Below are 10458 nucleotides of genomic sequence, written 5' to 3' on the forward strand. Positions count from 1 at the left end.
GTGAAGCTTCTTCAAAGAAGCATCACTGGTTCCCTCGTCAGCCATTGGTATTACCGCCATAGGCCCCATTGAAAATGAGTCGTGTACAGCGAATGCCCCGAAGGGCTTCCTGATGATTCCTCCACTGGCACACTTCTAGAGCAACACGTAGTCGACCATGGGTTGTGTCCCTGCGAAAATAAGACAGATGGATATTTTCGAAAGTAGGCAAATGGCGCGATAGGGAAAAGTCAAGTGTCGTGCTGTTGAAAGGTTTGCAGATTAAATTGTGCAAACGAACAACTCCAAATTCAATCTCAACGCTGGAAGACCTTAGTGGTAGGACGGACGCGTCGAACCAATGTGACGCGCCGTAGCAAAAAGGTACGTACCGTTTAAGTGGTAGATCTACATACTAGTTGAGCCCACCTGAAGGGTGACTGACCGCCCGGCAGAAGCGCCCCGCTATACGGACTTTTCTGTCGGGCCGCATTTTTTTTTTGTTTGCACTGACGACGAAGGCAGAATCTTGAAATAAGCTGTTAAGCTAGCATCTTCAATTGCGACCACGAGGAGGAGTTTTCGAGCCCTTACAACCCTCGAAAATATCGCCATGGCTGCTGAGTATAAAATCCATAGGCCATTTGTCTTGGCGACGTTGCCACGGCCGCTGGACCACACTAAAGGCAACATTGTTGCCAGAGAAGTCTATGGCCAAAAAGAGGGCTCAAAAAAGAGGAAGAGGACTGAGCTTGTTGTTGGTATCGACGGCGAAAATACAAGCATTTATGATGTATGTATAGCCAAAAACAAATGCTGATAGTCTGTGCTAATTCTTTCAGATCCCAACCTCGAGGCAAATAACTTCGTACCCGATTCCGCCACAAGAGTCCTTTATCTGCGCGCCATACTCTGTACGAATCCGCACCGCAGAGTCTAGCGACGTATCGAGATACACGTACGCTGTGATGAGCGACAAATCAACACAAAAGATCACATTATTCAAGGACGTTGTTAGTCTTGATGGCAAAACCGTGTCGACGACAGCCTCGAAGACATTGAAAACTTCTTCTGTCAAATACATCACTTGTTCATCAATTCCTTCTAAGGAATCCGCTATTGGTGACGTTATTCTGGTCTGCATTGGCGGAGAGGTCTTGTCGCTTTCTGGCGAGACTCTGTCTACGAGTTGGAGTGCCACCGCCAAGTCTTCTATGCAGGACGTTGCCGCTACCAAAATTGATCGGTTCGAGGTCGAATATGCTGCGTCGGGCTGCCTGAGCGAGTTTACGGACAGCATGTTCAAGAACAAACCTGAAGTTTTTAGCGCGCTTCCTAAATCGGTCGAGGCCGGTGAGCCAGAACTCATTGCTCTTGTCACGAGAAGCAGCAACAACAAACAGCAGACGAGCCGGCATCTCATTATCCTGGCCGCCATGCGAAGCTCGAATGCCAACGCCGACATGCAGAAACTGGTGCCCCTAGACATTTCACCCATTCCGTCTAGCGTCAACAGTGACGCGGCAGTCTATCAGGTCGATGTTCAGTCTGCGACCTTGTTCCAGCTCCAAAGCAATGTTCTCACAATTTTCGACCTTTCTGGTGCTATTCCGAAGCCCAAATCCACCTTTGAAACCGAGGAAGCTACGACCTTTGCCAAGGTCTCGCGACCATTCGTTCTCTCAGCGTCGCTCGAAACAATTACACTATTCAACTACCAATACAGATCTATGCACGCTAAGGTGGCTTTGGATCTTTCGGAATTACCTACCGAAAGCCAGAAGCCTCGTTCGTGCCGACTTCTGAGCTACGTCCGCAGCCAAGATCTCGCTGTAGCTCTGGTGGACAATGTGTTAGTCTCCATCCACGTTGAGCCGCCCAGCAGTCATGGCAAGCGTCGCAAGGAGGGTCTACTGATCGACTCGATCGGCCGTGGCACTACTCTCGAGGCTACACCAAAGCGAACAAAGCACTCTGACTCTGCCACATTCTCTCGCCATGTCCCTGGTACTGTTACAGAGTCATACATGGAGGAATATAGAAGCGATGTACTGACAGCAGATGAGCTGCTCGCGACTAATGAGCTGGACAAGTGGGAAGAGCTTCTGCGGGAGAAATTCCACATGAATCACTCTAATGAGCAGAGTGTCGAACGAACCGCAGACAGTGGCGAATGGCGGTGGCATCGCGATGGCAGCAAATATGCTGCTGTCGATAGGCGGTGGGTCATTTATGCTCTCAGCCAAGTCTTTTCGATTGAGGCGACCGGCCAAGACACGCACCTGCATCTGAGACTTGTGCTCCCCGACAGCAACGTCATGACATATCTAGTCGTTGCTGGGCATATTACGATTTCCAACTTGCGGTCTGCCTTTGTTGAAGAACTAAACGGGGTCGACGATAGGAAGATTGCGGTGGATTTGATAAGCTGCATTACAGATGCGGAGCCGTCCATGTCGCTACTGCTCAACTATCTGCAAGCAACCAAACTGGGCGAAGCTGAACTAATTCTGGCCATCCGCGCGCTCATGCTCAGCATGGACCTAATACCCGATACGAGAAAGATGAACAGCACCAAGCTCCTCACGGACGAACCACACGAGTCGAAGGATAAATACGAGATGGACCTAGACGACCTGGAGCGCGAGATTGCTGTTACGGAGCGCTATCTAGGCGACGACTCTAGCAGCCGCTCGCGCGGACTGACGCTTGCTTTTACCAAATTGTGGCGTCAACCTGCTATTGCGACAGTCAAGGCTCTTCGCAGTACTGTGCGCACGGAAGAGGTACTGGCCTTTATCTACCTACTACGCATGGAGCTTGTACGTGGAGCTTGGACGTCGCTTTACGTTGATACCATTAGCCTTGAATCGGAAGGCAACGATTCTCCCCCAGACGGAGTCATCACGCTGATTGCCGACCTGCTAGGTCGTTGTATGGATGCTATCGGCTCTGGGGGGTGGCTGTTCAACGATGCCATGTCCTGGGCGGACAAGGCAGAGACGGGTGATTTCCTTACGGCGCTGAGGCTCGAAGTGACGGCAGCCCTCGAGGGTATCGAAGAAGCTGTGCACATGAACGGCGTCGTGAGCGAAGCTGTCCGCTACGGACAGGCTATGCAGAAGAACAGCGCCGGGCGCCAGGTGGCATGGAACATCAACAAGCCGATGACGGTGCAGCTGGAGGGCCAAGAATCGCGAATCCTGCCGCTAGGCCTCAAGGTCAAGCAAATGCCGACCAAAGAGAAGATTGTGTCGGGCGGCGAGGTGGTGCAGCGCAGTGCGCGAGAGACGGGCCACCTAATCAGCCAAAAGGTCGAGCCGTACTCGCTGGAGAAGCTGGCTATTTGATTGGCGAGGGGAGGGGAAGAGACGGCATTCGCAGCTACCTGCATACATGTGTGGCATTGTGTACGTTTTGTTGTATTTGAGCATGAAAAGTATTTATAAATTGCGCGCTAGATAATGAGAGCGCGAGACTCCTGGGGATTGGCGAACGGGGATAGATTTTACTTGATGAATACGAACTCGTTTCTAAATATTGATCGGGCGCAGGGTCTCTACGATCGGAGCGGATAGCGTTGATGGAACCGGCCCCGTGGGTTAGCTTGTTGCCCCGCATCCTCTCCGCTGTTGGCATCCCGCCGAAGCTCCGAGGTAAAGAAGCTGGCCACTGCCGAAGCGAGGCAACATTAAAATTCACTTTCTGTATAATATTGGACCAACATTACTTGCTATTGCGTTCCTATTCCATCCATTCCTCGCTCCTCACCCTCGTCTTTCGTCTCTCGTCTTCCGTCTCTCAATCAACTCCAACCCTCCCTCCCTATCTAACCCCCTCATTCTGATCGTACGCATCTATTAACAATGTCGGGCCTCGTCTACGCACTTGAACACTCCTTCATCGCCAAGGCCGTTGGCAGCGCCGTCAATTTGAGCCTTAATCCCATCGTCTCAGGCGCCCTGCTCGCTTTCCTCCTCCGCGCACCCCAGGATGTCCTGGCACAGACGTTGCAGCGCGCCTCTCTTCCGCCCGACTATGACCTGACTGTCGCCAAGACGGTCCTCAAGGTCCTCCTCGGTCTGGGGCTGACCCGCACCATCAACCGCAAGCTCAGCGACATGGCCGCCAATTCGTGGCGCTGGGGGCCCGCGCCGGGCTGGGACTGGCCAAGAGAGATTGCCGTCGTGACTGGCGGCTGCAGCGGCATTGGCCTGGCCATTGTCCGCAAGCTGCGCACCAAGGGAATCCGTGTCGCCGTCCTCGACATCCAGCCACTGCCCAAGGAGCTCAGCGGCGATTCCGCAGGCATAAAGTACTACAAGTGCGACGTCACCTCGACGGCGTCTGTGGCCGACGTCGCTGCCAACATTCGCCGCGATCTTGGCAACCCTACCATCCTCATCAATAACGCTGGTATTGCGGTGCCGGCTAACATCCTTGACATTTCTGAAAAGGCTCTGCAAAAAATATTCGCCATCAACACCATGTGCCACTGGACAACCTGCCAGCAATTCCTGCCCTCCATGATCAAGGCTGACAAGGGCCATGTTGTGACCATTGCATCTGTGGCCTCCTTTGTCAGCCTGCCTGGCCATGCCGATTATGGCGCGACGAAGGCATCCGCTCTCGCCTTCCACGAGGCCTTGCGCACCGAGCTGCGCCATGCGTACAACGCCCCCAACGTGCTGGCGACTGTCGTGCACCCCAACTTTGTCGCCACACCCCTGCTCACCGATTTCGAGAACCACCTCAAGGACGGCGGCGTCCGGATGCTCACGCCTGAACAGGTTGCCGATGACACCACGGAACGCATCTTTGCGCGCAGAGGTGGTCAAGTGGTTATCCCCAAGTCATCAGCCGGCACATCTGCTTTGCGCGGCTGGCCCACCTGGATCCAGGTCCTCATTCACGATGTGCTCGGTGCGCAGACTGCAAAGATGAATGCTGCCAAAAAAGCTTCCAGCAAGTAATCTCATTTTTACACCGGATTGTACGAAAGGGAGTTATGCAGTTTCTATCTCTATGCGGCCTTTTTCTTCTTGCTGGCTGTGGTTCGCCGTATTTTTAGTCTTTGTTAAATAGTTGGCAAATACCAGTTGCGAAGAATGAAGCAAAATGAGAAGACCATGCAGGCGCACTAGTAGTACATGTGTGCCGCCGATAAGTGCTCAAACTTTGTTAGGCTGAGTTGTTGGTGCCGAAAATAATTAGAGCGCAGAAGCACGCCGAACAGTAGTTACATGCTGTCGTAGGGGACACGTATGAGGGGTGGTCTTCTTCCCACCGATGTGAGGATTCTTTGCAATAGCTCTGTAACAAGGAAGTAGCCCGTCTGAAACTGGCTTCTCCTGTGGTACATTGCAATCGATGGACAAGGAAAATCCCCTCCAGCCTCTGTGCAATGACGGCCTGGAAGTGGCTGTTCCGTGTACTGTAGTATCCTCTTGACGATGTAACCCATGTCATTAAAGGTGTCCCAAATGTGCTGCGAGCTGACTTGAAGCAGCAGCCAGCCAGACCTAAATTAGCTGGATACTCCGTCTGTGTCGAAACATGGACCTTCAGCTGGCAGGGGCTCTTCGTTGGCGTGTTTTGAGTTCAGCGCCAGATGCGTGTTGTCGATCGCCTAACTCGGTATAGCAGGGCCCCTTACTATTCAATGATTATTAGGCCTGCACTGCCTGCGCTCGATGCTGGCGGCGAATTCGAGAAATTTTCATCCTTCAACTATTTTAATCCAATACAACTCGAAGCGATGCCTCCTGTGCGCGTAACGCCTATTCTATGCTCCGCGCGCAGCTGAGATACCGAAAACCAGCGTGCGACTGCTCTGTGACGTTTCTCGACCGCCCAATCGTGTGCGCATGCTTTTTCCCATGTCGCACAGCTAAGCTGATGCTTTTTACGGTTCGTCGGCGCTGCGGCCCTATGCGGAAGTAGAAGCAACCAAATTCGCAAATCAGTACACGCTGCATAGCATTCTCGAAACACAACACAGATCAAATGCAGGACATTCAAAAAGACTTGCCAATGGCGATGGCGATGGCTGGCCTAGCCGCTATCTCATGGTACATTGGCATCGAAATCAACATCTCCCTATTTTTCCTGTTCAAGCGAAAACATGGACTTTATTTCTGGTCGTGTGCGCTTGCGTCCTGGGGCGTCATTCTACAACCACTATTTATGATACTTGCCGACTTCGATATTTGGAAGGATCCGGTTCCGTCTCTCGTCATGATATACATCACCTGGTTTATTATGGTCGTTCCTCAGAGCTGGGTTCTGTACTCACGACTGCATTTACTGATGCGCACCACGAAAACGCTGCAAATTATAAAATACGTGCTCATCTTCAACTCGGTCGTATTCTCTATACCGACCATGATCATTGGCACACTGGCTGTAAGTAGCTACATTACACGGGCACGCCATATGGTTACGCTAGCCTGCTAACCCGGGGACGTTCTGCAGCAAGCCACGAATGTCAATCCCGCCCTGCATTCATTCAATCTGAAATGGGATCGGATTCAACTCATCATCTACTTCGCTCAAGAGTTCGCTCTGAGCATGCTGTACATCTTCCAGACATATAAGCATTTGAAGGATATTTTACCACTTGAGCAACGCTTTTGGTCACTCGCATCCACCTCAACGAAAGGTGGTTCGCCGTCAAGCGAGCGCTTTTCCGTTCTACGCCACCTTGTTTATGTCAATATCCTCATCATTGCTCTCGACATCACGCTCCTCGGTATCCAGTGCGCCGATCTCTTTTACTTGCAAGCTGCCTTGAAGCCATGCATCTATGGCATTAAGCTCAAGATTGAGTTTGCGATTCTGAACCGACTGATTCGCATTCTCCAACGCCAACAACCAAGTCGGCAGGGAGCATACTTCGTGAGTGATCATGAGAGCATGGGGCCTTCAAGCGACACGATTTCATGCCACGAGAGAGATGTGCGACGCGGGAAATCGAATGGCGACTAGGAAACCCGCGCCACCAGTGAAGTAGGACGGCGTCAGTGCCGTCGTCAAGCGCGGCTTCATGGCACTTTTTGTCAACTCGAAACTCATTTCTGAAACCTCACCAATACGAGTAAAGGTAGAAGGCACCGACTATCGTCAGGGAGGCGAGAAGTATATGCTATCAATAGATGAGCAATACAACGTGTCGAAAAGACAACAGAATCAAGACGGAATACTTCTGAGGTATTTGGGACGTTTGCATGGAAATGGTTAAACCTGCCGTAAAATTACAGATGTTAATTACTGGCCTAGTTGAAATTTCAGTGTATCTTTTTCAACAATCTCTTCCTTTTTGCTGAGCAGCTCCATCATATCCCAATTAACACTTATATACCTGCCACCGAGCCAGGGGCGTCTTTCCTGTACCAGCCAGCATACAGTATCGGCGGGCAACTGAGGAGCGTCGATTAAAACCTCGTGCATGTGCTGTGGCATGTTCAATGCCAGCTCCGTTTTCACGGCGCCAGGATGTATCGAAAAGGCAACCAACCCCTGCTCGGAGTATTCGGCGCTGAGAAATTCCGTAAATCGTGTTACGGCGACTTTTGATGTTTGATACGCCGACGCGCCCGGGCTCACCATTAATGCACCAATAGAAGTCACGTTGACAATTGTCTTGAGTGAGCTGGCCAGGAGTAGAGGCAAGAACGCGCGACAAAGGAGATATGTGCCTCGGAGGTTGACTTCATAAGTATTCCACCATTCCTCAGGATCCGACTCCAACACTGGTTTCCAAATTTCCAGGGAGCCAGCACTGTTGATGAGGACATCGACGGCTGAGAAGGAGGCTTGTACTTTGGTGACAGCCGTCGCGACACTCTCCGCGCTTGTAGCGTCTAGCTGAATTTGCATAACTCGAAGACTATCGGTACGGCTGCTGCTCTCTGGGGCCGCATTCAAGACATCTCTTTCAACACCATCTAGGTTGGACCGAGCTGCGATGATGATGTTTGACGCTCCATTTCTCGCCATAGCTATCGCTGCATGGCGGCCAATGCCTTTGGAAGCTCCGGTAATGAGAACGGTTCGTCCCTGCAGATTGCATTTCGCGATGGCTGGATACGTGTCATGATGAATGGTGGTGGTGAATTTCACAGCAGCAGAATCAGGATGAGGAGGCATTGTGTGAAGAAGTAGCTGATCTGATTGTTGCGCGGGATTCTATGTTTGAGACGGTAAGGGACGAATCTTTCGTTAAATAGAATGTTTCGCTTTATATAGGCGTGCTGCGAGTCTTTTATTCCTCGTTTCGGATGCAGCGGTTCGGATTTAAGACGACGGAGCAGCTGCAGCGGGCCTCAAGCCAAGTACACAGCTTCCATCCCTCTGATGATCGAGGAGAAGCTCTGAAGTCATGAAACCCACCTACCAAAGGTACATATCACGTTCTCTACCGCAATATAAAGAGGCTTTCAACTCCTAAAAAAAATATGCAAAAAGATAACTACTATCCTCATATAATACAGAATATGGTCTCCCCCCCCCCCTAATTTCTCACGTCTTTATTTTTTAATAGGCTACCGTCGTCTAGTTGTTTTGTACCGAGGATACCTGTGCTTGCTGGGGCTTAATGCGTGGAGTGACGCTTGTGTTGTTTTCCTTGATTTTGATTGGCTTCATTCGCCTGTCTATGACCTCAAAGCTCCTCTTCGGCAGTTGAAGCGGGTACCGTGTTTTTTTTTTTTCTTCGCCGCCTTGTTACTGTCTAGATCTTTGTGGAAAGCGTGGAATTAATGAATGATGCTTTGTTCGCACAGAGTAGCCTCCTGCAGTCGGGAACGCCCCTCTCCCAGCGCTTACTGGGGAGCAGTGGTGGTGGAAGGAGTGTTAGTGCTGACCGACCTCCACTCATCAGGGGACAACTCCTAGCAACTATCGTGGGCTGCGAGAGAGCTGACAGTCTTGGCAAGCTGAGCGCGATAACAAGCCACAGCGAAGAATGACAGAGAGAAAAGGCATGATACCAGTCTCAGCGGTTAGAGAGGAGGAAGAAAAAGCATGCCGATCAACAGGGCGCCGCAGTCCACTTCGTCTCGGTGCGTGAAGCTTCTCTCACTCCCCTGAGCTATAACAATTACAGTGTGATATTGCAGCCACAAAAGACCCAAATTGGGAATCGCCGAAAAATGCGCCATGCCGCTAAGTTGCTTCGAACTACGTTTTTCGACCAAGTTTTCAACAATTCTGTCAACGTCCTGGGCTACGATTGGTGCGATGGCATACAGCCGTCCCCAGAGGCTGGGGTATCGCCGAGACTAGGCGCTGGCCCATCAGCTTTAATTGCAACCTTACACTTGATTGTGGCGTGGGCTTTAAACGAATATATGAAGTATATATAGTGAGCAGTCGCTGCTGTGCTTCCTCGGAATTTGCTGCTAAGGATCAAGTTAGACACTCTCAATTTTTCTGTCACGGCTACACACCATGCATTTCACCACCATCTCCACGGCCATTGCCGCCACCCTCCCCTTGGCCTCGGCCGCCCTGAACAAGCCCATTATCAACCCTCAGTTCCCCAATGGCGGCCTCGGCAGCCTGGGACCGGGTCTGATGCAGCACTTGCAGCCGGCGAAGCGCACATGGGACAAATGGGGCCCGGGCTGGATCCCCGAGGACTGCAAGAACCTGGCCAAGTCCAACAACTTCTCCCCTTTCGACATCACGCCGTTCAACATCCACTACGAGGACTGCCCAGACTCGTGGGTCTTTTGCCGTCATAAGGACTCGCCGCTCAGCGAGACGGCCATGATTGACATGTTTGGCCGCATGCCCGTCAAGATGCGCTCTTACATCCGTCACATTATTGCCCTTCCCGGCACTCGCTCGGCGGGCAGCGCTGGTGACAACATCCAGATGAACGGTGACTGCGAAATCACAGTCTTTGTGCATGAGACAGGCCACTCGCTCGACTCGCACGCCTTTGACCCGAAGTACGGCGCCCCCTTCTCTAACAGCAAGGTCTGGCTTGACAACTACAACCAGGACTCGGCTGTCTGCGACGGCTACGCCCAGTCCTCGCAGCAGGAGAACCTCGCACAAGAGACCGTCGTTGGCCTCTTCGATAAGGTCGTCCCCGGTGGCGTCGGCACCATCCAGCCCAACTGGAAGGCCATTTTCCACCAGTATGCCACTGTCCAGGGCTACCTGGGCGACCAGATCCTGCCCGGAGGCACCTGTAGCCACCGCTTGACCAACAGCAAGCCCGTGCCGATGGGCGACTCCAAGAAGTCTCGCCGCGGACTCGGCCCGGCGCCTGATGTCTCGCTTAGCGCTCACGTCACCGAAATCGAGCCCATTGCTATGGGAGACTCTATCGTCCTAACCCAGTACAACGACGGTGGCGACGCGATCAGCAAGAGGGAGGTCACCCTCAACTAGGTTCCGTCTAAAATGGCTATTAGAATAGTCTAATTCAAATGAATAGTTGAAATATGATTACATTATACTCGAAAC

General features: G+C 51.9%; 5 protein-coding genes across 5 annotated transcripts; 4 read left to right on the plus strand and 1 right to left on the minus strand.

The window, feature by feature from the left end:
- Positions 1-592: 592 nt before the first annotated feature.
- Positions 593-3329, plus strand: LMH87_010685 (uncharacterized protein; the record flags this gene model as incomplete). Its single annotated transcript, XM_056199702.1, has 2 exons — positions 593-772; positions 822-3329. 2 exons carry the CDS (start codon positions 593-595, stop codon positions 3327-3329), a joined length of 2688 nt encoding a protein of 895 aa, XP_056051625.1.
- A 516-nt stretch (positions 3330-3845) lies between these two features.
- LMH87_010686 (uncharacterized protein) lies at positions 3846-4952 on the plus strand (the record flags this gene model as incomplete). Its single annotated transcript, XM_056199703.1, has 1 exon — positions 3846-4952. The coding sequence occupies one exon, from the start codon at positions 3846-3848 to the stop codon at positions 4950-4952; it is 1107 nt and encodes a 368-aa protein (XP_056051626.1).
- Positions 4953-5985: 1033 nt separating this feature from the next.
- LMH87_010687 (uncharacterized protein) lies at positions 5986-6966 on the plus strand (the record flags this gene model as incomplete). Its single annotated transcript, XM_056199704.1, has 2 exons — positions 5986-6384; positions 6454-6966. 2 exons carry the CDS (start codon positions 5986-5988, stop codon positions 6964-6966), a joined length of 912 nt encoding a protein of 303 aa, XP_056051627.1.
- Positions 6967-7245: 279 nt separating this feature from the next.
- Positions 7246-8127, minus strand: LMH87_010688 (uncharacterized protein; the record flags this gene model as incomplete). Its single annotated transcript, XM_056199705.1, has 1 exon — positions 7246-8127. One exon carries the CDS (start codon positions 8125-8127, stop codon positions 7246-7248), a length of 882 nt encoding a protein of 293 aa, XP_056051628.1.
- Positions 8128-9429: 1302 nt separating this feature from the next.
- LMH87_010689 (uncharacterized protein) lies at positions 9430-10383 on the plus strand (the record flags this gene model as incomplete). The annotated part of the gene is made up of 1 exon (XM_056199706.1): positions 9430-10383. The coding sequence occupies one exon, from the start codon at positions 9430-9432 to the stop codon at positions 10381-10383; it is 954 nt and encodes a 317-aa protein (XP_056051629.1).
- Between the last annotated feature and the right edge of the window lie 75 nt (positions 10384-10458).

This window comes from Akanthomyces muscarius, chromosome 4, assembly GCF_028009165.1.
Source record: "Akanthomyces muscarius strain Ve6 chromosome 4, whole genome shotgun sequence".
Classification (NCBI taxonomy): Eukaryota; Fungi; Ascomycota; class Sordariomycetes; order Hypocreales; family Cordycipitaceae; genus Akanthomyces; species Akanthomyces muscarius.